This window comes from Scatophagus argus, chromosome 9 (genome assembly GCF_020382885.2).
Source record: "Scatophagus argus isolate fScaArg1 chromosome 9, fScaArg1.pri, whole genome shotgun sequence".
Taxonomy (NCBI): domain Eukaryota; kingdom Metazoa; phylum Chordata; class Actinopteri; family Scatophagidae; genus Scatophagus; species Scatophagus argus.
Window position 1 is genome coordinate 25,614,117 of NC_058501.1, and position 25,721 is coordinate 25,639,837.

The 25,721-nt window shown below is 46.6% G+C and overlaps 3 protein-coding genes across 12 annotated transcripts in view; 2 read left to right on the top strand and 1 right to left on the bottom strand.

Annotated features, from left to right (window-relative positions):
* The window catches only part of LOC124064239 (collagen alpha-6(VI) chain-like), a 33,134-nt gene extending 19,782 nt beyond the window's left edge, over positions 1-13,352 (bottom strand). For 2 of the 3 annotated variants that reach the window (XM_046398523.1, XM_046398521.1), the window contains exons 1-11: positions 12,078-12,161; positions 9,802-9,976; positions 7,890-7,994; positions 6,835-7,422; positions 5,890-6,444; positions 4,956-5,570; positions 4,007-4,564; positions 2,661-3,218; positions 1,502-2,080; positions 555-1,118; positions 111-460 (exon numbers count right to left, since the gene is read on the bottom strand). In XM_046398523.1, coding sequence (XP_046254479.1) covers positions 111-460; positions 555-1,118; positions 1,502-2,080; positions 2,661-3,218; positions 4,007-4,564; positions 4,956-5,570; positions 5,890-6,444; positions 6,835-7,422; positions 7,890-7,965 — 4,443 coding nt within the window. In that variant the 5' untranslated portion in view covers positions 7,966-7,994; positions 9,802-9,976; positions 12,078-12,161. Of the gene's footprint in view, positions 1-110; positions 461-554; positions 1,119-1,501; positions 2,081-2,660; positions 3,219-4,006; positions 4,565-4,955; positions 5,571-5,889; positions 6,445-6,834; positions 7,423-7,889; positions 7,995-9,801; positions 9,977-12,077; positions 12,162-13,243 lie in introns of those variants that run through there. The other variant, XM_046398522.1, reaches the window with a different exon arrangement.
* On the top strand, positions 13,340-15,785 carry rpp25l (ribonuclease P/MRP 25 subunit-like). The gene is made up of 2 exons (XM_046398535.1): positions 13,340-13,474; positions 14,735-15,785. The coding sequence occupies exon 2, from the start codon at positions 14,735-14,737 to the stop codon at positions 15,392-15,394; it is 660 nt and encodes a 219-aa protein (XP_046254491.1). The 5' UTR covers positions 13,340-13,474; the 3' UTR covers positions 15,395-15,785.
* Positions 15,786-15,915: 130 nt separating this feature from the next.
* LOC124064241 (gamma-aminobutyric acid type B receptor subunit 2-like) lies at positions 15,916-24,620 on the top strand. Of its 8 annotated transcripts, none has more exons than XR_006844241.1 (19): positions 15,916-17,020; positions 18,188-18,325; positions 18,400-18,570; positions 18,664-18,765; positions 18,866-18,931; positions 19,305-19,493; positions 19,763-20,005; positions 20,422-20,482; positions 20,586-20,666; positions 20,755-20,926; positions 21,064-21,196; positions 21,279-21,377; positions 21,464-21,589; positions 21,736-21,846; positions 22,010-22,237; positions 22,338-22,418; positions 22,519-22,626; positions 22,957-23,050; positions 24,244-24,381. XR_006844241.1 is itself a non-coding variant. In XM_046398528.1 (19 exons), the coding sequence occupies exons 1-19, from the start codon at positions 16,781-16,783 to the stop codon at positions 24,431-24,433; spliced, it is 2,619 nt and encodes an 872-aa protein (XP_046254484.1). In that variant the 5' UTR covers positions 15,916-16,780; the 3' UTR covers positions 24,434-24,620. The 8 variants fall into 8 exon arrangements, 7 of the variants coding, with proteins under 7 accessions (XP_046254484.1, XP_046254486.1, XP_046254485.1 ...); XM_046398528.1 differs by having other exon boundaries at positions 22,519-22,612; positions 24,244-24,620; XM_046398530.1 differs by having other exon boundaries at positions 22,519-22,612; positions 22,960-23,050; positions 24,244-24,620.
* The last annotated feature ends 1,101 nt before the right edge of the window (positions 24,621-25,721 follow it).

Consider the following 25,721-nt stretch of genomic DNA (forward strand, 5'->3'; position numbering starts at 1 on the left):
CTAAAATGTATTTTAGTTACTGTCTAATTACAGACAAACATCATCTTTACTAAATGTCTCTCAGCAAACTGAACTGACCGTGTCTTTTGTGTACGTAAGACTTCACTCACCTTCACACCAGCTTCGGACTCGGCCTTGAACTTCTCCCCAAAGGATTTTAGCAGGGCAGTGTTGAAGTAAGTGGGCTCCGTCAAAGACAGCGTCATGACTTCCCTCACCACTTCTTCACTGTAGTCCTCAAAGTTGAAGTCATACAAAGGACGTCCATTACGATCTGCTACTCGGTAGGCGATGTTGGTTTTGATGGGAGGGCCAGTGCAGCACAGGCCTTGTACCGAGGAAACATAATGGGCGATCTCTGGCAGGAAGGTCTGGAGCTTGGTGTGGCCACTGACCAGCATCTCACCAGCAGCTCTGGTTCGAGAAATGTCAAATCCCATGGCGATATCAATGCTGCAGTCTGGAGCAAAGGCAAATATGTTATAATCTTTGGCAGTCCTAGACTGACTGAGGAATATGGTGGAAAAGAAGCAAAGTCACATTTTTGGACTCACTAGTGGGCGGCTTGGATTCACAGATGGTGTTGGCGAACTTTTTCTTAATATTTGCCAAGCCATTGAAGTTTTTCACATTGAACAGCCTTTCCGGGGTGCCAGTGATCTGCAAGAGTTCCAGATCATGGACGTCTCCAACACCGATGGCAAACATCTCAACCCCCACAGCCCTGAGTTCATTTGCTGCATCCTCCACATCATCATGAGAATCACCATCTGTGATCAATACCAGATTCTTGGAGAGCCCAGTGCGGCTGCCTTGTGACAAGTCAAAGTACTGTTTCATATAATATAAGGCTCGTCCGAGATAGGTGTTTCCACCGCTGTATTCCAAACTGAGGATATGTGTGATCACATCCTCCACATTGGAGTACTTGTTGAGGTAAAACCCATGCTGAGGATTATCACTGAACTGTGCAAGCCCAACATGCACAAAATCTTCACTGACGTCAAAGTCGTTCACTAGTTCTGCCGTGAAGTTTTTCATGATAGAGTAATCTTCTAAAGAGATACTGCTAGACTGGTCGAGCAGAAAGACCAGGTCGGCCTTCTCTTTCTCGCAAGCTGCCAAAGCAAAGCAAAAGAAAGGCATTTGTCCACATTACCAACAAACAAGTATGACATGAAATTATCACTGTATGTATACACACCACTCTCAGCTGTTTTACTGTGATTAATGGTTTTGTTTTGGCCTTGGATGTGGATATACGTAAGGTTTTGAATTTTTCATTTTGTATTTACTTGAAGGTTTTGTGAAAAATAACATTGTTTAACTTTGCCATCCTTTACAGGATAACATTATTTTCGATAGTACAGTGAATGTCACTTGGTTCATAGAAACCATTCTAGAACTCCTCATGACCCATTAAATCTTGTAGCAAAGTTCAGAAGACGTGGGCCACATTTGGAACTATGAACCTTTACATCTACAAATAACACACCCTTACCTGGCTCAGTGTAATTGCAGAGGATAGAGGAAATATTCTTGTACAGAGGTACTAGGGCCTCAAAATTGTCCACATAGAAAACTTTGGATGTGTCGCCACCAGCCATGGTCTCCAGTTGATCCCTGATTGCGTCTTTTACTCCAATACTGAAGACGGTGACCCCGCTGTTTCGCAGAGCATCAGATGGTTCCTGCAGGTTGTGATGGTCAGTTGCATCACCGTCTGTGATCACCATGAGAATCTGCGGCACCTTGAGTGCTTTCCGGCCCCCATGTTCAGGGTCAAAGAACTGTAATGAGTATTTCAAGGCCTTGCCTGTGTAGGTGTCTCCTCCTGATGGAACCATGCTAGCTATTGCTTTAAGAACACCTTGTTTGGAGTCATACTGATTCAAAGTAAAATGAGACTTGGGGTTGGTGGAGTAGAGAATGACCCCAAAGCGAGTCAGGTCCTTGCCCACTGTGGACTGATCCACCATTGACTCCATAAACTTCTGCATGCTTTCAAATTCTGTTGCGTCGATGGTTGTAGAAACGTCCACAAGGAAAATAATGTCAGCTCTTTCAGTCTTCTTACACTCTTGTTGAAAAAAAAAAAAGAGAAAGAGTGTGTGTGGGGGGGCATTAGCAGTGAAGAACTGATTTGCTGTTAACATGTTCTCATGAAAACATAAAATTGGATGAGAAGATAAAATACACTTAACCTCTGTGTATTCAGTACAAAATTAAGTTTAGAGCCCAGCTTGGCACAAACAACTAAGCTGTCTTATTTGCATGTTCTATGTTAGTAGCTGGCAGGTTAGTCGTCAATCCACCCTGTAGTCAGCCAGGCTAGTTGTCAGTAGAGTTTGGGCAGTGTTCAAGCTTGTCAACCTTACTACAGGGACCAGACTTTTGAGATGCAGCATGCAATAACTATTTCCAGTGGTTCTTAGGTTACCATTAGCACAAATACTAAGAAAGATATTAAGGTGTGTAATCCTTGCATGTTGTTGAACAAACTGAAACATTTTCAAGCTCATCTGAACTACACATTCATTTAGGCTACAAAAACGAGGTTAGCCTAATGGCTAAATGCTTTTGCAAAGTCATAGTCTGGTTACTGTGAGCTGTTTTTGGTCTTGTACCTCGTCTCTACTCTTGATAATCTTGTCTCTTACCTCTTGTTGGATCACAAAGCTTCAAGGCCACCTGGCTGTCCAAGTCCTTCAGTGCATCAAAGTTTCTCTCATTAATGACCTTGTCCAGTGAACCACTGATCTCTACCAGCTGGGTGGTGTTGGCCTCCACCGTTCCAATGGCATAGACCACTACTCCCTTGGCTCTCAGAGCCATAGCAGGGCCTATAACATCATCTTTGGCCTCACCATGTGTTATCACTATCAGCTTCTGCCTCAAATCAGGGCGCCCTCCTCTGGCTGCATCGAAATACTTTGACACCTCCGTGATGGCCTGTCCAGTGAGCGTGCCTTCATTCATCTGTTCCATATCATCAATGGCTTTAAATATTTGATCTTTGTTGTAAAAACTGTCGAGGCTGAACTCCAGATTTTGTTTTGTGCTGAACTGCATGGCACCAACATGCACCTCATTCTGCCCAATGGCAGACTTGCTGATGACAGATTTCATAAAGTCTTTCATTGTCTGGTAGTCTTTTGCGGATATGCTTGCAGAACTGTCAGCTAAGAAAAAGACATCACCCAGTATGTCTTTGCAGGCTGCGGACACAAAACACAGAAATGTTAACATTCTTCTTTTCCCTCCCTTTTCTTGTTTGGAGACAATAAGACAAGCTCAACTTTAAAATAACTTGTTGTTTAAAAGCATGTCTTTTCCCAGTCAATGTTAAAAACACTACATTAGTACCTTCAAAAGGTTCTGAAAACTCTGTCAGGCCACTTCACCTCCACCTTGTACACTTTATACTGAGCCGAAGAGACAAAACCTCATTCAAAATGTCACTGCCATTTGTCATACTACAAATTACTGAATGTCTGGCTAACATAACCTTACAGTCATTGCTCAGCAATATGTTAGGCGGTTCTTCCGATGCACTCAGAGCATCTTGAATTGAGTGAGTTTTAGAATAGTCATAAAACTGTTGAAAAGTCAGACAGTGAAAGTTGGTTTAGAAAGGCTACACACCCAACAGTCACATAAGTGACATCACCTCGTTTAAGATTCACTGAAACCTCGTAGTTGGTCCAGCGTATTAGCTAGCTTACAGAACATGGCAAAATTCAAACAGGATCTCTTGTCTTGTCATATTTTTTCTGAAATAAGATCTCTATATTCTCTTGTATCATCACAGCCATATCTGAACTAGATGCAGCCACTTGACTTGCCTCCTTTGTTAAGTTGGTGACATTTAACTCACGATGGTCTCGAGCTTTGAGATGGTGTTCCACGAACCACGAAAAGCGGATACTAAATAAACAATATTAGCATTTTTTAACCCCTCATGCTGTGTGGTTTGTGCAAAGTAAAGTAAATCATTATTCCTTACCGTCAGGAGCACAGATGTCTCTGATGAGATTATTGTTGATGGACCTCAGGGCGTCAAAATTATTAACAAAAAAAGTCCTCTTGGGGTCGCCAGCAATGTGTCGAAGCTCAGTCTCGTTGGCCTCTTTGACCCCAACAGCATATATAACAACACCCTGTGCCCTCAATTTTTCTGCAGGATCTTTGACTTTATCTGCTGACTTTCCATCAGTGATGACAACCAGGTACTCCGGGACATTGGGACGAGTGACCATTGCTTTCTCAAAGAGGGGTCCCATGAATGACAGTGCACTTCCTGTCTTTGTTCCACCTCCTATATGTGTAATGGCTTTCACAGCTTTCTCCAATTTCATAGAATCTGAGTGGGCTGTCAGGTCAAATTCCAAAGTTGGTGAATCTGCGTATTTTGCAAGTCCCATGCGGACATGGTGTGGCCCAATACGGAAGGTCTGAAGAAACTCAATGATGAACTTCTTCATGTCAGCAAAGTCTAGGTGCTCAATGCTTCCTGAGTCGTCAATCAAGAAGAAGAAGTCTGCTTCATCCTTCTGTATACATGCTGGAGAGGAGAAGCAGTGACATCAGTTAGTTTTACTAACGTAGTCAAAGAGAGGAAACGTCAATGAACACAGCAAATGAACACTGAAAGCCTGGGAGATGTTTGAGTAAAGGCTAAATCTAAAGAATGGCTACTCAAGAGGCAACAAGTACAATTTTACTTTCTCATAGCAGAAACATATTGCTGGGGTGGACACGTTGGTTTACAACCAAGTCTGACTTGGAAAATCGATTTCTTGGATTTCTGGCTTTCAATGGGACCTAAAACATTTTTAGGTCAAAATAATTTACTGGTCCACACATCTGATTCTCAGTTTTCAAATCTTCCCTGTTTATGGAAGTTGTCAGTGTTCACGTAACCAAAGATGGCTATCAGAAAACCTGATTCAAACCTTCTTTGATGTCTGTTTTGCTGGTACTGTCTGTGATGGCTCGATTGATGATGTTATTGCACAGGGTTTTCTGCAGGGTCTGCTTCAGAGGTTTCAGGAAGGTGAAACTCTCTAGATTAAAAACATATGTGTAAGGGGGGTGAGATGCCATCTCTATCAGTTCAGTCTCCGTGGCATTTTCAATTCCGACAGCATAAATGGTGACACCAGCCCGCCGGAGAGTGATTGCTGCTTCCTTCACATCATCCTGGGATTTACCATCTGTGATCACAATGGCCACCTGCTGGACACCCTTCCTGCGGCCCCTTTCCTCAACAAAGATTTCATCCAAAGTGAAGTTGAGGGCCGCTCCAGTGTTTGTACCGCCTCTACGGTAAGGCAACATGTTGATGAACCGCAGCATGTCGAACTTGTTATTGAACGTGTTAAGATAGAATTGTGCTGTGGGCCCGTCGCTGTACGTAACAATGCCTACTCGAACTCTAGCTGAACTGACATCCAGGCCACTCACAGTCGAGTGCAGGAAAGTACGCATCAGCTGGAAGTTGGAGGGTCCAATGCTTCCAGACTCATCAACGATGAACACGATGTCTGCCACATTTGCTCCTTTGCAATCTGTGGAAAAAATGAATTCAGTTTGAACTTGAGCCATGAAATATGCTGCAGGATGAAGGCACTAAAATGTGAGCAATTTCTTGCTAGCACACCAGCATACTTGTTTCTTATGGTGTGCCTGATTTGCTGCTGTGAAGTTGGATAGGATAAAAAAAAATGGTAAAACAGTTGATGATTTTAACAACTTTACATTTAACACTTAATTAACACTTGATTCAACAAATATGTTATTTCAAAATGTAGCGTGAGTCAGTTTTAACAATAATCCAATGTCCAATGTACAACATTGCCCAAAGTGATGATAGATGATGTTTCTCACCTTCAGTAATGTTCTCCTGTTTCACAGCCTTGATTAAAGGTATTAAAAGAGTTGCTCTGACAGAATCAAATGCATATTCATGGCTAGCAATTAAGCCTGGTGCACCTGCTTGACCTGAGTTCATTATAGCAAGTGTTGTTCCTTCTGATTTGATCTTATTAGCCACCATATATACAGGATCATCCGAGTCTCTTGCAGGCACAACGACCAGGAACTGATTGAAGCCTTTGTGTGCGCGGCCTCCCATATCACTGGTGAAAAAGGAAGTCCTGGCGTACTCCAGAGCACTGACCAGGTTACTTGGTTCGTTGGGTTGTCGTTGCAGGCGGAAACCCTTGACACCAGTCAGGGTTTCCTGTTTAGTTTGGAAAGTATTGAGATGGAATTGAACAGAGGTCTGTTGACCATACTGAGCTAAACCAATACGGTAGGTGGACGCTCGAGCATCTAGTTGATTGATCAATTTTTGGAGCTCGCCCTTAAACTCAGAGAACTGTCCTGGCGCGATGCCACTGTCAACCAAGAAGAAAATGTCTGCAAACTTCTCCTCCAGAGCTGAAAGTGGACAAACACAGAAAAGTATTACATTTTCTCACAGTGGAGTACAGTCTAATTATCAAGTAAGTACACCCAGAGTTTCTGGTGCCTCTCTACCAGACCTCTGAGTCTCTGTCATGAGAGTCAATGTGGGGGGATCAAAAGAGTCGAGCCTTTTAACTTAAAGGAGATGCATACACATTTATGTTTTGACCACTAAAAGATGACGGGGCTCCACATCACTATTTTTTCATGTGTACAAGCAGGTACAACGCAGTATGATCTCATCTTGATAGACTAACATCTTATCAGCAGATCATTTCAAAAGATAGACTTTGGCTAGTTATTTTTATAGCAAAATTCACAAATGGACAGCAACATAATTTTTCCTCCAATCCTTAGCCTTACCCCCCTTCAGATCCTCCACGGAGACGCACACCGTCTGCAGCAGACCCTCTGTCAGCTGCTGCAGAGTCTGATAGCTGTCGATATTGAACAAGAAATGCTTTGAAGGCTGGTTAGCGATGGACTCGAGCTGCTTCAGGTTGACCCGTCCCACCCCAATGGCGAACACTGTGACTCCATGCTTCCTCAGGAGTTGGGCAGGTGCTATAACATCATCCGCAGAGTCTCCATCTGTGATGACCACAGCGATCTGAGGAACTCGTTGGTTGGCTCGGCTGCCTGCCTCTTTGGTGAAGTACTGTGTACGGAGGAAGTTGATGGCCTTGCCCGTTTCTGTGCGTCCCTTTCTGTAAGGGAATTTTTCTACTGCATCCAGCAGGGACTTTTTGTCCATGTGATCCTTCAGCAGGAACTCCTTGTGAGGTTCATTGCTGTACTGTGCCAAGCCGATCCGAATTTTGTTAGGGCCAACGTCAAGGGCTTTGGTCATGTTGGAGAGGAAATTTCGGACTTCCCGAAAGCTAACAGAACCAATGCTGTCGGAGCCGTCGACTAGGAAGACAATGTCGGCCAGGGTGGCATTTTCACACACTGGATAGGGGAAGAACACGGTCAGCATTACGTGCACCAAGACAGGTATCTGAGTAGAATTACAGTTCATAATGTCACAACCTGTGATAACCCAATGAAAGATGAAACAACCAACAACTCTGCATGGCTCCAGCTTCACCGGCTGACACATGGAAGTTATTTTTTAAATTCTAAGTACATGTCCTTCTGTTGATTTATACTCTGCTGCACCACACTACTCTTTTAGAGTCTGTTAAATTACAATGTTGTAATGTTAGTCATTTCTCTTTAAACTGAATTAATGAATTTATTGAATTTCCCTCGGGATCAGTAAAGTTTCTATCTATCTGTCTATCTATCTTAAAATGCATCCTCTCAATTTACTTTGCTGTTCTGGGGTTCTTTGCAAATGAAACCACATGAATACAAAGCATGAACCAAAGGCTTACCTCTCATTTGGAAAACAAGTGTTCCATGTAAATACCCACCTCTTCCCTGAGCAGCGACGCCACATGAATACGCTGCAACGATGAGGCTGAACAGAAGAATCGTTTTTCCCTTCATCTCTGAATGGCTCGTTAGCTTCTCTCTTCCTGCAACATGTGCATCACAGGAGTTTGTTCCTAATTTTATTTTCTATACAGACTAAAATATTATTCATATGTGGGTGGTGGAGGCTGAGTCTTATAAAGTCCTCAAATTCAAAAGAAACAAAAAGTTATATAACCTAGTGGAACTGAGGTGAGATAAGACAGGATGTCACGGCTTAGCACGCTTTGTGTTGCTGTGGAAACATCTTTACATTGACCTGTAGTTTGTGTCCACTGTCGACTATAAAAGTAAACAAGTGATTATAATAATTCAACACTGTGATATTAATCACAGATATTTTCATTTCCCGTTGGAGCCTGACACTTTCTTTTGTTTTCAGGAACAAAGCTGAATGGGAAACAGATGCTCTGCAGCTGTTTGGCTCCAGTCTAACATCTGCTCAAGACATTCAAGCTACAGTAAGCAGACGTGCCAGCTTTGTTTGAAATCTAATTTTCTCAACGACAGAATTATTGAGCAATGGAATTAAAGGGACAGTTCAGCCCAAATGCAAACTACATATGTTAATCCACAGACCTTGTTGGATTTTTCTTATCACCAGCGTCTACTCACGGACAAGAGGCTGCCTACAGACACAACAGGTAAGAGGAAAAATTTTTATGAACTGTCCCTTTAAGATGCAATCAAATCTGCCTCAAAGGAAATGCCAGATTTAAGAAACAAATCCTGCTTTTGTGCACACTCTCCAAATCTGGACAAATAAGTGGTGGAAGGTAAGTACATGTATTCACATACAGTACAGTAAGTACAGTTTAGATGTACTTATTTCCAGTCATGTTGTGGGGCAGGAACTGGACTCTCTGACGGTGGTGTCTGAGAGGACGATGTTGTCCAAAATAAGGACAATAATGGACTTTCCCTCTCACCCTCTTCACAATGTGCTGATCAGCTACAGGAGCTCGTTCAGTCAGAGGCTCTGACTCCCATGATGCACCACAGAGCGACACAGGAAATCATTCCTGCCTGTCACACGGACATACTTTTCCGAAATGTATAGATAAATGTAAATATCTGATATTTTATATTTTATACTGTTTTAGTTCTGATCCTATTTTAGTTTCTATTTTTGTTTTCTATCTATCTGTCTATCTATCTTAAAATCCTGATCCTATTTTATATTTTTCCGTTTTCTTTGAGAAATTCGTTGAGAAATTCAAAAAAAAGAAGAGAGAAACTGCAAGTGCAATGTCTGTACGCAAAACGAATTTCCCCTCAGGGATAAATAAAGGAATTCTGATTCTGATTTCAGAGAGAAATACTGCACTTTCTACTCCATGATGTTTTCTGACAGCTTTAGTTCTTCTGAAGATGAAGAACTGGAGTCAAGGGTCTGAATATTCCCACCACTGGTTTGCAGCTGCATTGAGCTAAACTTTTGGTTTCAAAATGATGAACAACAAAAGCGCCTCAAAACAGATTTTCTCAGTGGTGGAAAGTAACTCAGCACATTTACTCAAATACTATTAAAGCACCACATTTGTACTTAGTATTTCCATGTAATGTTACCTAAACTTCTGATGTGAGTGATCTGCCATCACTGGCTGTGAATCCCTTTCAGCGTGTTTCTTGACTCACTTAAAGGAATAATCTGGTGTTTTATCTTTTCCTTTTTTCTTATTTTCAGTCCATAGTTTGACTTCCCTGCTGTCAGTGGCTCTGAGCTCCAAGCTCCAGCTCTCACTGAAGATGAAAACCTTTAAAAACACCTCAAAACCTGAAAACCAGTCGTCTCTTCCTGAAACAAAGTTTGTTTAATCAGTACTTCTGCTCTGTAGATCCACAACTCACCTCAAGTTCAAAGAGACGCTCAGAGTCACTTGCAGGTCTGCTGCTGCATCTGTTCCCTCTGCAGCCAAAGCCAGGAGCCCCACAGTCGTGTCGGGAGCTGCAGACTGGTTTCTGCATGATGGCGGTGGGAGTCTGCTGTGAGGCTCCTCCTCCACCTCCCACCACATTCAGCAGCCTGTGTGAGGCAGCAGTTAAGGGAGGACAACTGAGGACATTCTTCAGCTGTGAACTTGTTCTGTGGTTCTCTGAGCTTATTGTGTATTGATCACTTCAGTCATTCCACACGCCTTCTTGTTCAAGTGTTCATGTTTCTGATCAGTTTGCTCCAGAACCTCCAGAACCATATTTATTTTACTTTATCCTATTTTGTTTTACTTTATTCTACTTTATTTTATTCTATTATTATATGTTACTCGTTCTTATGTTTTATGTATGCACCAATCACTAAGACAAATTCCTAGTAATGTGAAATCTCTTCACTTACATGGCAATAAAGATGATTGTGATTCTGATTAAACTGGTGATTTGATCCTGCAGAAGGGGCTGAGATGTCATGACTGACAGCTGAGTGCTGCTCCTGATTGGCTCAGCTCCACCTCCTAATCACTACTGCACAGACTCCGACTCCAAATGACATCACCAGAACAAGATGGCAGCACGTTAGCCATCTTTACAGAGGTCCATCCAGGCGGTAGGACATCTCATCACACCTTTCGCACTCTAGCATGTCATGGCATCACTACATCATATAGTTACAAAGTATAGCATAGAAGCATACCAAGTGGAAAAACAAAGTCTTTGCAAACATGCAAAACTCAAACAAGGCCACACAGTCACAAGTTCTGACCAGCCTCACAGTGAGAAACCATCTGCCTGCTTCTTTTGCTTTGGCCTTTCAGACTTGGTTCCGCTGCATTTCTGTTGTTGTCACATGACAACGTACCCCAAAAGAGGAAAATCTGATCATATGGACGCCTTTTGTGCTGGTGGCCATTTCCTGTGGCCACTGGGAGAGAAAAAAATGAATGAAATGAACAATAGTGAAAACAGAGTAATTTCTTCTTTCCATTGTATTTCCTGCACAGTTCTTGCCTATTGGGGGGGGGCGGGCTGAGTCTCAGACAGCAGGTGTGTCGTCCCAGGGGGATACCGAGGCGTTCCCAGGCCAGGCGAGAGATACAATCCCTCCATCGTGTCCTGGGTCTGCCCCGGGGCCTTCTCGGACAGACGTGCCCAAAACAACTCCCCGGGGAGACGTACTAACCAGGTGCCTGAACCTGAGCCCCTCCCGGATGTCTGAGCTCCTCATCCGGTCTCTAAGGCTGAGCCCGGCCACCCTGTGGAGGGAACTCATTTCCGCCGCTGCAGTGCTGCTTTCTTATTTAAATACTTCCTGTACATACTTTAAGATTTATGTAATACTTTCATTTTGTTTTGAACTTTCTGATTCCAACTCTGTATTTATATTGTGCATTTGCACCTTATGCCAAGACAAATTCCTTGTATGTGTAAATATATGTTCAATTCAACACACTTCATCTGTGCCCAGGGGGCCATTTGAATAAGTGGCAATGAAACTGATTCTGAGGTTTACTGCATCATCCTTTAACTGGACAAAGCACAAACCCTCTGGCTGGATCAGGGACTGCGGGCAGCTGCAGAAACCACATGGTCTGGATTTGGAGTGAAATTCAGGATTGATTTCCCACAAGTATTATGGTCTTACATCATTAAGAAAAACATGTTTTTGCACAGCCAGCGGAGTCGGCAGTCGTGTCCTCAGCCAAAAGAGCTTTCAAATCACAGCAGGAAGGAATTCAGAAGAGGAGCAAATCAATGCATCATGTTGGAGTTCAGGGAAAAAAAAAGATAACTGAGGTCAAAGCAACAACCAGTCTGTGTGTGCCGCCTGTGGGGTTTATTTCAACTTTCAAATTTGCCATTTCTGCTGCCTTTAGACCGACAACAGGCCCAAAGACTCAAACAAGACGAGGGGCCGCGACGTTAAAGGTACCAGGAATAAGCTGCTCGTGAATCATTAGGACCAGTCTGATGATCTGACCACAGATCTGATCACGCTCCGGTGTCAGCGAGTCCGTTTGAGAGTTTTTAACTGGTAACAGACTCCAGTCCAGTCTGAAGGCTTATCGCCTGCCAAGTTGCCACACTGCAGTTTGAATTTTGTGTTTCACAGCTGCAGCAGTATTTTCCACTAAATGCTTCTGAGGCAAACACATTAGCACATGTTAGAAGCTGCACACTGGAAGGCAGGTTACCTCAGGTCAGATGTTGCTGCATTGTGGTGTGAAAAGGTCTGAGGAGCTTCTTATTGCCAGACGACTGTCAGTTTCTTGTCCTCTCTGGAATAAAACACAAATGCTGACACTGAGTTCCTGGTCTTAACTACACCACAGAGAGATGTCCTGAGTCTACGTATCTTTATCAGCTGACATTGTACAGATCCTCTCTTTACTCCGTCCAGATAAAAGATTCAGACCAGCAGTTGGTAAATCTGGACCTTCAGGGTCTGAGTCAAGTCGCTGAAATAAATACAAACGCGTGAGTCCAGTGAACGCTGCAGGCTGATTTCCACAGACCTGACTCTGACTGCAGACACGGCTGTGAGCCCAGTTAGTAGGAACAATGTGGATGGAAAATCTCAGTGATTTGGAGTTAATGTACTAAAAGCTGCACAAACGGGTTCGAATCCATCGTCTGGCTGCAGCTCTTACTGCTCAGTGTTCACTTACAGCATGAACTGCTGCCTTCTGGCATCGCATTCATCCATCCGTTCACTTAGTGAAGCTTCATACCGAAAACTTATCAAGCATCTGCACATTATGAGGAAGATATTGAACACCATACCTGAGATTTAACCTGAGACAGAACGTTTTGGACCTTACAGATTCAGAGATTTGTCTCGGCGAGTGTGAGCAGGACTGCTCACAGAGCCAGCTGTGACACCTGAACACCACCCTGAACACCACAGACAGGTCCAGGTTACATACTGGAACAAAATAAAGTACAGGGTAACTGGGATGAAGTGGCTGTGGAATACGTGCAAAAGTGGAAACAGGTGAGTCCGAGGGCGGAGTAGGCAGGAAGTGAGAAACAGGTGTTTAACTGGCTGTCAGTCAGGTGATGGGGAAAGGAGGGAAAGTCCGGGGACATCGGGAGAATGACAATGAATGTGTTTACAGTTCACTGACAACGAGTTAACAGTTGCACAATGAATCATTTATGAAGCAAAGATCAAGAAACTGTGACGAGCTGCTTCTCTCTGCCAGACTGCACATCTCAAAGTGATGTCGCTAATGACAACAACTGATATGTGCTGCTCTGTCAGAGACCAGCTTTGACACATCACGACAGGCTTGGATTAAATCATTTATTTTAATTTCATCTCTTAATTTAAATAACAACTCTTGTGTTCGTGTCTCACCTTTTCCTCACTGCAGTCAGTTTCAGATCTCTCGCAGCTGTTTTTTGAGCTGAATGGACCCACAGAAACAAACATACTTAAAATCATCAGTCCGCGGTTTGTTGCGCTGCCGCCTGCGTTTAAAAAGACAGAAAAGACGTTTGCGACAGTTACCATCGACATGCGGCAACGTAAAGTGTTGCAGCTGAAGTAAACATGTGCAGAGTTTGGTAGGCAACAAAAACCAGCCTGGTAAGGTTTTAAACTTAGAATTGAGACACTTCGGTTGAAATTATAGAAAAGATGTCGCAGTCGCGTCTCTTGCGTTTGTCTTGTGCACATTTTCGTGAGTGTACAAGCAGGCTGTTAGCCTGTAGCTTAGCTGCGCTTGTTAACAAATCGAATAAATAGATGTCTGTTTAGATGTATCCGTTAAGTTTCTGTTTGATCACTTCAGAGTGAAGTTTACTTCCACCCTCCTTTATCAGTCTAGCGTTTGTCGAGCGTTTGAAACACCCGTAATGTCCAGAAAAACCGAGGCGCCGATCTGCGTTAAAAACTTAGTAGATTTAACATTTTCTTTGTCACTGCTGAAGTTAGACTCATTGCACAACACGTCCAAACTAGTCGTTGAAGCATTACGACGTCTTCCTTAATTCGGCAAACATCCAACACACCAAATACTGTTCAGGTCAGTTGTACAGTTTGCAAATTTGCTGGCTGGCGATAACCTTTATCAAACGTGTCACCGCGGCCACCACTGCAAAACTCTGGCTGCTATTTCATCCTAGTATTACATTATGTATACTCCGAGTCTGCTGAAAGACGGATTATTATTATTTCAATTTTATGATCCTCCGGGTCCAACTGCTGTGCGACATACAAGGGATAAAATTGGCTAAAGCTATAAGTTTTGATCTCTGTAAGGAATTTGGTGTTTTCTGCTGAGGTCTTCACCGAAATTAGTAGTATAGGTCCGTAATATTAAAGCAGAGTTCTAATGAAGTCACAGGATGTCACCTGCACCTGGACTCCCCCTGTGAGGACGCCCGCTGCCGCCTTCTGTTGGGAAGGATTTCGAGCGATCTGGCGCCACCTTGTGGCAGAAACACACAGTTTACCTTTACCTGATGATTATCTAGTCTGTGAAATGTCGAAACTGTGAAAAGTGCTCATCGGTTTCTCAGAGCCCAAAGTGACGTCTTCGTGTTACTTCTTTTGTCCAACTGACAGTCCAAAACCCAAACTCTTCATTTGCTGTCGTAATTCTGAAAGAAAAGGAGCAAATCCTGACTTTTAAGAAGCTGGTACCAGCAGAAGATGAATTTTTTTTCCACTGAACAACTTATTAAAATAGTTGGTGACTAATTAATCAGTTAATTGAAACACAACACAAACACAAACTGACTTCAGACGAATGAGGAGTTTGGTGTCCCTGACATGTCGTGTCTGAACGTCCCTTTATTTTCTGGGTGATTTTGTGTGTCGGTTGTGTCCTCCGTCTGTCTGCAGATGGAGAACTACAGTAAGGCTCGGACGGAGGAGAGACCGTCTGTCTGTCCGTTCCCCGGCCTCTCCCCCGACACGCCGGAGGTCCACGTCAAGGATGGCAGCAAGATCCGCAACCTGCTGCGTTACGCCTTGAGCCGCATGGAGCCCGACCCCCGAGCAGCTGAGGACGGGGGCAGACCCACGCCTGAGGGCGGAGGTGTGGCTGTGGAGAGACAGCAGGAAGGGCGGGGCCAGCTGTTCTGCAGACAGATCGTCTTCACTGCCACCGGTAAGGGTGCGTCTAAAGCCATCACGTGTGCTGAGATCGTGAAGCGGCGAGTGAAGGGACTCCACCAGCTCACCAGGCTGCTGTACAGCACCATGGTGGAGGTGTGGGAGCCGCTGGAGCCCGCCGCTGGCCTCGACAGCCTGACGGCCAGCAGGAACGTGCCCGCCATTTGGATCCTCCTCTCCAGGGAGCCGCTGGACTGCAGCCAGCCCGGGTACCAGGCACCGGGTCGCTATGACGCCCTGTGGGCTCAGTCAGCTCACAGAGAGGAGGGCGGGTTCGCCGAGCAGAGACCAGCACACAAGAGGAAGAGAGGAGGAGGCGGCGGCAGAGGGAGGGGTCCCGGTCATCAGACCAGACGGTCCAGAGAGGCAGCGAAAGGACAGAGTTGACTTGGCTCTGCCAAACTGCGAGCACATTGGAGAGGACACTCGGTGGACACCTTTTTCCATCCATCTTGTTTAACTTCTTCAGGTTCACATCATTTCTTTCAAAGAGGACGTCCATCACATCAGCGTTTGGATTTATTTTTGTGTTGGACCTGAGGTGATGTCTGCTCGCTGCTACGACGCCGCGTGGGCCCCGAAGTCCTTTCAAAGTGAGCGCAGACCGATGATTGGCCTCGGAAAGTTTGATTTTAGGCTGCAGATTTTTCATCAAAGTACACCTCACACACTGCTTTTTAGATGTTTGATTTAAGTCCTGACTTTGGTTTCTGTGTGCTGAAATGTGACGGGTTTAACTGTGACAGAACTCATTAAAGACATTTGATTTGTTTCAGTCTTTGTTTCGCGTCCAGGCTCCATCTGTACAAAGTAATGACCTCCTGTAAAGTAAAGCCGGTCGTCTTCTTGGCCTCACCAGCTGCAGGTCCTTCACTCGGTTTCAGATCGTGGACACACACACACACACACACACACACACTCATGGTTCCTACAGGGCAGCGTCTAACGATTCTGTTCATCTTTATTCATTTGTGCAGCACTTTCTCCATTAGTTGTTTGATCTGTCTGAAAAAAGTCGGAAGATGACGCCCTCGGATGTTTTGTCCACGTCCTGAAGACGTTCAGCTTACTGTCCCACAGGAGACAGGAACCAGCGGCATTAAAGTGGGGGGTGTGAGTTTTCAGGACCCTCATGTGAGGAGGGCCCAGGAAGCTACGAGAACAAACAGGGAGGGGCCCATAAAGAGGGTCCAGAACTTTGTGCTGTGTTCAAGTTTAAGACGCTGCAGTCAGAGAAGTCGGACTTTGGTACTTGAATATGGAAACACTTGATTTGAACATTTATGTTTCATGGTTGGGAACCTGCTTGTGTGTTTGATTTACTACACAAACCGGTGGGTCATTGACACAGTCACTCAGGGAAACCTGAAAGGAAAGGATCTCGTCATCTTTTCTGAATTAATTAATGCTGGCAGAGTTAATCTGACCAGCTGTTAACATAATCGCTGTGATTGTTGGGGATTAAAGTGGATTCTGCTCAGGTGTCTGTTAGTGACTTTCTTCTCCTTTGGTCATCTTGTGAGCTTCACTTCTCTCCTGTTTCCAGTTGGTTTCCTTTTCAGCGAGTTAAGCGTGCAGCCGGTTTAAAGCTGTTGCACCTCGTCTTGCTCTGAGGGTACAAACAATCTGGGCATCCCGGTGACATCTTGTGTCCATGCTGATCCTTTTATCTCCTCAGCCGGCCTCCTCGGGCTCTCAGCTGCTTACGGCAGCACGGGATTAGGAGTCTTCCTGCAGGAGGATCAGAGCAGAGAGGAAGAGTGTGTGGGGAGAATGGAGGTTTGTGTTCGGCTGTTCGGGCTGTTGCTCTGCTGGCTGGTCGTCGTGCCGGTGGTGGCCCGGGTCCGCCACCCTGTGCCTGTGCTGTGGATGATGCCTGTGGGCTCTGGGTCAGGGATGGACAACCTGACCGCCGCTGTGGCCCCGGCCATCAGACTGGCTCTGCAGGACCTGCAGAGACGGCCATCACCGCTGGGAAACTATGAGGTCCAGCTCCAGCTGCTGGACTCGCAGGTTGGTCTCGCGCTTCAGTCCACACGGCTGCCTGAGCTCCTGTCGGACTCCTCGATGTCCACTGCAGTGCGTTTAAAGAGTAGAACCAGAAAAATGATATTTCTGCAACACAACACACAATTTTGTTTATGCTTTAGCTTTTTCTGTGGTGATTCGTTGTTTAACTATTTTAAACTCTTCAGGCCTTTAAAGATAAACTTGGGTGAAGGGTTCATAGTCTACAAATGTCTCTTATTTTCAGGGTTTGGAATAAGCTTGAATTCCAATAAACTCAGCCCAGTCTGGAGTTTCATGGACACTCGTCTGATTCCCGTCCTCATGTTTGTTGGCTCCTGCTGTCCAAATTAGCAAGAATTAAACAATCCCAATCAAATCTAAACGTCACTCTGTTTGAACTGGTCCCATGTTCGCCATAAGCACACTTGGCCACATTTTAGTGGTTGCGTGCCAGAAGCTGTAATGCCACTTTGTGCCGGTAGAGGCCCCCATAGTTTCAGCTGGGAGATGAACACGATTGTTTCGGTTCACGAGCTCTCTTAGAGCTTATTCTAATAAGGAAGCAAACAAACTAACAAAACGTCCATAGAAGGAGTATTCTTACACCTGCTTTGCTTACTAAACAGAAAAATGTACGCCGTGTGAGCTGCAGTTTGTTTACTGAGCCAACATGAGCTCAACCATCTCGTTAACTCGTCATAAAACACTCCGTTCAAACAAGACGTGCCGGGTGGTCTGAGCTGCTGTAAGCCCCCTCCGCACCGCGTGTCCGTGGCTAACTGAGCTAACGGCGGCTGCAGCAGCTGGGTGCTCTGTGGGTGCTCTATGGGTGCTCTATGGGTGCTCTATGGCTGCTCTATGGGTGCTCTATGGGTGCTCTATGGGTGCTCTATGGGTGCTCTATGGCTGCTCTATGGCTGCTCTATGGGTGCTCTATGGCTGCTCTATGGCTGCTCTGTGGGTGCTCTATGGGTGCTCTATGGGTGCTCTATGGCTGCTCTGTGGGTGCTCTATGGGTGCTCTATGGGTGCTCTATGGCTGCTCTATGGGTGCTCTATGGGTGCTCTGGTGAGGTGCTGATCCCTGTAGTTTTGGAACCCGGTCCCGTTTCAGGGAGGTGAGGACGACTCTGCTGAACGTGTTCTCTTCTTCCTGTCTGTCGTGTTTCAGTGTGATCCAGCACAGTCACTCAAAGCTCTGTTTGACACCTTGTGGGCGGGGCCCAGGTACCTGCTGCTGTTGGGAGGCGTGTGTCCATCCGTGACGGCGCTGATCGCTCGCGCTCTGCCGGCCCTCAGCCTGGTGCAGGTACGCGTCAGGTCCACTTCAGGCTTATCCTGTGGTTTGTGTCATGGCAGGTGACCCTCTGCTGTGTGTACCAGGTATCTTTCGCACCCTCGCCCCCCAGCCTGTCCAACAGGAAGTGGTATGGGAACCTGTTCAGCACGGTGCCGTCAGACCGAGCTCTGAACCAGGCCACGGTGAAGCTGCTGCAGCGCTACAGGTGGAGCAGAGTCGGGATCATCACACAGGAAGGGCCGAGGCTCTCAGAGGTAGCACTGAAAGGTGATTCATGTTACTGAACCTGCTGCAGCGCCGCCGTCCACACTGTCTTCACCAGCTTTTCACTTGGTGTGTTTGTGCAGCTGAAGAAGGATCTGCTGAGGCAGCTGCTGAGGGCTGATGTTCAGGTGCTCTCTGCAGAAAGCCTCTCTGAAGACGCCTGCAGCAGCTTGAGGAAGCTGAAGGTGGACTGAGATGGAGGCTTGTGCTCAGATTTCCATGAAAATGCAGTTTAGCTTCAGACTGACTCATCGGAGTCCAACTGCTGCTTTTGTTTTGCTGCAGGACAGTGACGTCAGGATCATCATCGGGCAGTTTGAGGAGGACTCTGCCTCTGAGGTTTTCTGCTGCGTAAGTACACTACGGCCAAAAGTATGTGGACACCTCTGTGGTTTGTTTTCCCCCGTCTGGACCCTTTAGATCTAACACAGTGATATTCACTGTGTTTGTTCCTGTCCTCGTCCTGGTTCAGCATGATTGTGTGCACAACACCAGCGGCTGTCCCAGTTTGACTCGTCCTCACCTTCCTCATGTTCTCGACAACCTCCTCACTGGATTTCACTTGAAGCATCACAATAAATAAAAATGAACTTCACTTGTGTTTGGTTGATGTTTGTCAACGCGTTTGTGCAGCTGATGACGTCATGGCCTGGCCGTCACTTCAGAGTGTTGATGGAGACGAATCTAACGACAGCCATGATGCTTCTGTGTGTGTGACTTTCAGGCCTACAGACTGAACCTGTTCGGCGCTCGGTACCAGTGGATCATCGCTGACGGAGGAGCAGCTGGATGGAGTTTGGGGTGGCAGGTTTCTGGCTGTACGGCCAACGGCCTGCTGATGGCTGCTGACGGGTCCATCAGGCTGCAGAGCAGACAGCTCAGCAACACAGACACACCGGGCGTCTCTGGACGGGTCAGAAACCACGACCACATCCCCACTGACGGACAGCTCTGAGTCCTGTCATACATGAGCCTTGTTTCAGTTTGTATGGTTAACATTTCTCCTCAGAATATGAATGTAACGCAGAGTCCAGCAGCACAGCAGAGGATGGAGAAGCTAGGATACAAGCTGCTTTGGACATTCACAGACCTCAGAGGACATATTTTAATGAACCCCCTGACTGAAGGCGGCCGTCAGGCCCAAATTAAAACTTGGTCTTTTCTCCTGCTGTGTCTCTGCAGACTCCTCAGGACTACCAGGACTCCTACCTCAGAGAGCTGATCCAGGAGGGGTCAAAGGTCAGCCCCCTCCACACCTTCGCCTATGATGCTGTTTGGGTGGCTGCCAAAGCTCTCAGTCAGGTGATGGAGGCAGTGAAACGCAGAGAGAAGTACAGCATCCTGAGAAACATCAGCGTCAGCCAGGAGGAGGTCCACAAGATGCTGCTGGAGGCCGTGAAGCAGACGCAGTTTGAAGGAGTCACAGTGAGCGCACCTGTAACATACACACCTGTAACACACACACCTGTAACATACATGCCTGTAACACACTCACCTGTAGCGCACAGTACCTGTAACACACTCACCTGTAGCGCACAGTACCTGTAACACACTCACCTGTAGCGCACAGTACCTGTAACACACACCTGTAGCGCACACACACCTGTAACACACTCACCTGTAACACACTCACCTGTAATGCGCACACACACCTGTATTAGTCAGAGTTGTGGTCTCTGTGTTGTAATTGCACTGTAACTGACACTGCACAGGCTTTCTTTAGTGCTGCTGTGTTTTAATAACATAAAACACTCCCCACATGTACCTGATTAGTACATGTATCTGTGTATTTGTACATATGTAGGATATGTGTTTTGCATATTTTGATGTTGTGTTTTTAGGGTCCAGTTTTCTTTCGAAATGGGGAGAGGATGACGTCACTGGAGCTGGTCCAGTTTCAAGGTGCGTTAAGTCACTTAATGTATGACGTGTTGCCATTGATCAGCGTGTGTACATTCAGACCGTGTGTGTGTGTGTGTGTGTGCGTGCGTGTGTGCGTCCTCAGACAGCAGTGCTGTCCTGGTGGGGGAGTTCAGTACTTCCACCCAGCAGCTCAGACTCATGAAGCACCTGCTGAAGTTTAAAGGTGAGACTCAGACTTCTCTTTGTACTTGTACTGAACTTAAAGCAGCTGTGGTGACATTTGGATGGATGTGACATGTTTGGTCTTGCAGGTCCAGGACCAGCCAGAGACCGGACTCAGGTCCTTGTGCGGCAGCAGCACGTCAGCCTCCTCCTGTATTACATGGTTTCATCGGCTGCGACTTTGACCATCGTCATCACTCTGACCGTCCTCTTCCTCGCTGTCGCCGGCCGTCAGCGGCGGTACGACTCGGCGGCCGTGAGATGTTTGACACTTTGTGAAACTTTTGTTTTAGTCTGCGTTTCTCTTTTTCTTTTCTCTCACTGTGTTTGATGCATCAAAGTGCTGAACTGAATTGAAAACCTGATTCGGTTCTTCTTCTGCTTCTGCGTGGCTGCAGGCTGCTGAGGTCCAGCAGGGGATCTCAGGACGAGTTGCTGCTGCTGGGTGTCCTGCTGTCCTCCTCCTCGGTCCTGGTCTCCGGACTGGACGGAGCGTCGCTGTCCAGCCGGACCTTTGAGTTCCTCTGCTCTGTGAGTTCAGTGAGTGCGAGCGTTTAAGAACAAGTCAGGTGACCCGTAGAAACACTCATGTTGGATGGATTTGGTCCTGCAGGTTCGTCTGTGGACTCTCTCAGTGGGACACACTGTGGGCTTTGCTGTGCTGTTCACCAAAACATGGAGGGTCTACTTTCGCTTCAGCATCAGACGGAAGGTGAATCACCTGCACAAAGAGTCTCATGTGTTGGTGAAGCTGATGGGAGGGAACAGTGAAGTGAAAGCTGTCCTGTGTGTTTCCAGCAGCAGGAGGGTCTGCAGCCAGCAGGCTGCCTGCTGCTTTGGATGCTCCTGCTGGATGCGTTTGTTTTAACCTCCTGGCAAGTCCTGGACCCCCTCAGACGGGTGGTGCTGCAGCACGGCTCAGAGGTAACAGTAACGTCCCATTCAGTGCGACACCTACTGGTAAAATCCAGTATGGCGGTCCGGTCTGGGGTTTTCCCTCTCAGGTGTAGAGGAGCATGAAGCCGATTTGTTTGTCAGGTGAGCTGCTTCAGGTGTGTTGTCTGTTCCAGAGTGCAGCTGCCGAGCAGGACGTCATCGTCCGGCCCTACTCTGAACACTGCAGCAGCTCCAGCATGGAGCTGTGGCTCACTGCTGTCTACGGATACAAAGGACCTCTGCTGGTAAAACTGAACGAGCAGCCACACTGAGTCCCCGTGAGGACTCAGGTCTGATTACAGTCTAACAGGAGACTGCAGCAGAAGGCACCATCAGAGATTTTGAGCTGTTGTGCTTCAAACTCTGGTGGATGATTGGTTAAATTCAAATGTCTTGCTTCTTCCTCAGGGTCTCGGGTGCTTCCTGGCCTGGAGCATCAGGACTGTGCCGGCGGATCCTCCTGCTGTCAGCAGTAAACACCTGACACTCAGTGTGTTTGCTGTGACGGTGTTCAGCGTGTCAGGAGTGTTGGGATCACTGCTGATGTCCCACAATCCTCCTGTTCACTTCTGTCTGACCAGCGTCCTCATCCTCTGCTGCAACGCGTTCGTCCTGAGTCGGATGTTTGGACCGAAGGTCAGCGCGACGCTCGAGACGTCATCACGACGGCAGCCTGTACGTTCCGCTGCCTCGGTCAGGCGCTCAGAGACGATTCAGTGGTTTCATGTGTTTGCAGGGCGGCGAGCTGCAGAGCGAAGCAGCAGAAGGAGAAGACGAAGAGCAGCTGAACCAGCAGCTGAAGAGTCAAACTGCACAGGTGAAGACACTGAAACGTCTCCCGACACAAATGAAGACCGCGTCCCCTCTGCGTTTGACCTCAGCAGACAGTCTGATGCTGTTTGTCGTGTTCTCTGCAGCTCGATGAGGAGATAGAAACCATCAGCGTGCAGCTCCGTGAAGAGTCCGAGTCCGAGTCGAAGCTTCCGCTCACGACGAGAGGAGGAAACGACGGTAACACGAAGAAGGTTTAAAAGTGAAATGAGACTGAAGTTACTCTGTGAGAAGTCAAATATCCAAATACTGTGTACAGAAAAGCTCCACTCTGAGGTTCTCAGCACTCAAACACTCAACAACAACGTGTGGTTAGCCTAGCTTAGCACAAAGAGTGGCAGCAAGGGGAAACCTTTAGCCTTCCTCCATCAGAAGAGTACAAACAAAACAAACAGTAGTACTAATACACCTTCCAGTACCTCAGCACAGTGCAGAGTATCCTGGAGCAGACTGTGAAGTCCCTGAGGATCAACACAACAAGCTGCTTCTCTCAAACGTTTCCTCTTCTCTCTGATTTCCCCCAGCAGGTGAAGTCAGGCAGGTGACGTCGAGTCATGTGGCTCAGGTCTGTTCTGACAGGAAACGTTCAAGTCCACACGGCATCAACTCTCCTGATCGGTGAGTTCCACACAAACCAACATCAGCATCACCGTGAGTGTGTCTGCATGAGAGCTTCTCCACTGACACCCCCCCCCCCCCCCCCAGCCTTAGACCAGGGTCAGGACCTTAGACTTCACCTTATTGATCCCTTTGAGATGACTCCATCAGGGAAATTGAATTTCCAGCAGCTTAAAAAGTAAGGAAGCAGCACACAGGACAGTTTGCAAACAACAACAAACAACAACTACCTGCAAACAGGAGAGATAAGAATAAAATAGAAAATAAAATAAATATAGACTACCACCACTCCTTCCCTTCTGTCCTCTGTACCCTGTTTCCTCCTCCTCCCCCCAAGTGAGGGGTTGTAAAGCCTGATGGCATGAGTCAGCTGTCCCAAGGAGTTCTTGAGTCTGTTGGTCCTACATTGGGGAGGAGCAGTCTTTCACTGAACGTTGCTACTGACGGTGTGCAGGGGGTAGGCGGCATTGTCCATAATGTCCAGCAGTTTGTCCAGTGTCCTCATCTCTGCCACCGTCACCAGAGAGTCCAGCTTCATGCCGACCACAGAGCCACAGGCCCGCCTGATCAGTTTATCCAGTCTGGACGTGTCCTTGTTGGATGTGCTGCACCCCCAGCACACCACAGTGTAAAAGAGGACACTGGAAACCACAGACCGGTAGAACATCCACAGCAGCTTGCTGCAGATGTTGAAAGACCGCAGTCTCATTGGGAAGTACAGCCTGCTTTGTGTCTTCCCATACAGGTGGCTGGTGTGTGCTGTCCAGTCCAGTTTATTATCCAGCCGCAGCCCGAGGTATTTGTATGACTCCACGGCCTCCACCTCAGCTCCCTCTAGCGGGACTGGTCGCGGTCTTGGTCTGAACCTCCCAAAGTCAATTGGGACTTAGTGTTAGAGGTGTTGAGCTGTAGGTGGTTAGTGTGACACCAGGCAGCAAAGTCCCCCACCGGACTCCGATACTCCTCCTCTCTGTCATCCCGGATGCATCCAACGATGGCTGTGTCGTTGGCGTACTTCTGTATGTGACACAGCTCCAAGCTGCTGGTAACAAACAGTCTGATCGTTCACATTTACTGCATTTACCACCCACCAGTAACGCGACCCGGAGGACATGATGTGTGCCGCCTTGTGTTGACTGACCTCAGACTGTCTGTAGTTTCTGCGCTCATTTCCTTCCTGTGGTTCCTCCCAGTGTGTGGCGCCGTTTGTCCGTCCAGCTGCCGATCCTCCATCATTCCTACCTGCCAGCCGTCGGTGGCGTCCCAGCCAGCAGCTCCAGTCTGTTGGGCAGCCAGGAAGCCTTCGTTCACCACGACCTGCCGATGACCACATCGACTTCCTGTACGTCAGGCAGCACGCAGCTGCAGCCACGTTACTGCTGAACCAATCAGCTGTGACCTTCACCTGCTCTGCACCAGACAACTCTGCTCTCATGTTGGTCTCAACACATCTGGGACCAGATGTGCATCAGACTGTTAATGATTTATAACTTGATTTGTAAGGAAAGTCAAACATAAGTAAGACAAACATTACAAAACGTGTTTTACCAATAAAAGGTTTGATAATGAAGGTGTTGGATGGAATATTTTGAAGAGAAGCTGCTCTGAGTGGTCAGAATCCTGTCAGCTCAGGAGATTTTTAGATTGTAACAATCCACACAAACATGAGCTTTGACCCACTTCAGACTGCAGTTCAATCCTGTCAACAGGTCAGGCTTTTCAGCTGTTTTATCGCTGAGTCATTCTGCTGATTTTGGGATCACAGATATTGACTTTACAGCAAAAAGTATATTATATGATATGAAGCAGTTCTATGTTTATATCAATTTTTAATATCAATCAATTATATATTGTATATTCTTTTATACACCGTATGCACAAAAGTATTGGGACAGCTGACCTTCACACCAACAGGGACTTTAATGACGTCTCATTGTAAACACACAGACAGCTTTGCAGCTCTAACAGCTTCCACTCTTCTGTGAAGGCTTTCCACAACATGTTGGAGTGTTTCTGTGGGAATTTGTGCCCATTCATGCAGTAGAGCATTTGTGAGGTCACACACTGATGTTGGACCAAAAGGCCTGGCTCACAATCTCCGTTCCAGTTCATCCCAAAGGTGTTGGATGGGGTTGAGGTCAGGGCTCTGTGTGGGCCAGTCAAGTTCTTCCACACCAAACTCATCCAACCATGTCTTTATGGAGCTTTGCTTTGTGCACTGGGGCACAGTCATGCTGGAATAGAAAAGGGCCTTCAACAAACTGTTGCCACAAAGTTGGAAGCATAGCATTGTCCAAAATGTCTTGGTATGCTGAAGCATTAAGGTTTCCCTTCACTGGAGGTCAGGGGCCCTGAGGAACGACCCCATAGAGAGGATATCTGTCTGGATACTTTTGTCTATATAGTGCATGTGGAAGTTACTCCATTAATGCTTCATTTGTTATGCTGGGCCACCAGGGGGCAGAGCAACATACTGACATAGCTTCAGCTTTCACATATTACCAGCTTACAGAATGTTTTTGTGGCTGATATGTTAGTTTTCATCCAAAAGTTGTTGAAATGTGTTATGGGAAATACATTGAAACACTACAAACCCCAACATTTCTTTAGAAATGACAAAATAGGAGTTGAAGTAGATTTACTGAGAAGTGACTCTTCCCTCGTGTCCTTT

Excerpts from the sequence above, each read along its gene's own strand:
- LOC124064241 (XM_046398528.1), top strand. The coding sequence starts at position 16,781 with ATGGAGGTTTGTGTTCGGCTGTTCGGGCTGTTGCTCTGCTGGCTGGTC. Across the intron at positions 18,571-18,663 it reads AAGGGCCGAGGCTCTCAGAG|CTGAAGAAGGATCTGCTGAG; the intron begins GTAGCACTGAAA and ends GTGTTTGTGCAG. Across the intron at positions 18,932-19,304 it reads CCTCTGAGGTTTTCTGCTGC|GCCTACAGACTGAACCTGTT; the intron begins GTAAGTACACTA and ends TGTGACTTTCAG.
- rpp25l (XM_046398535.1), top strand. The coding sequence starts at position 14,735 with ATGGAGAACTACAGTAAGGCTCGGACGGAGGAGAGACCGTCTGTCTGT.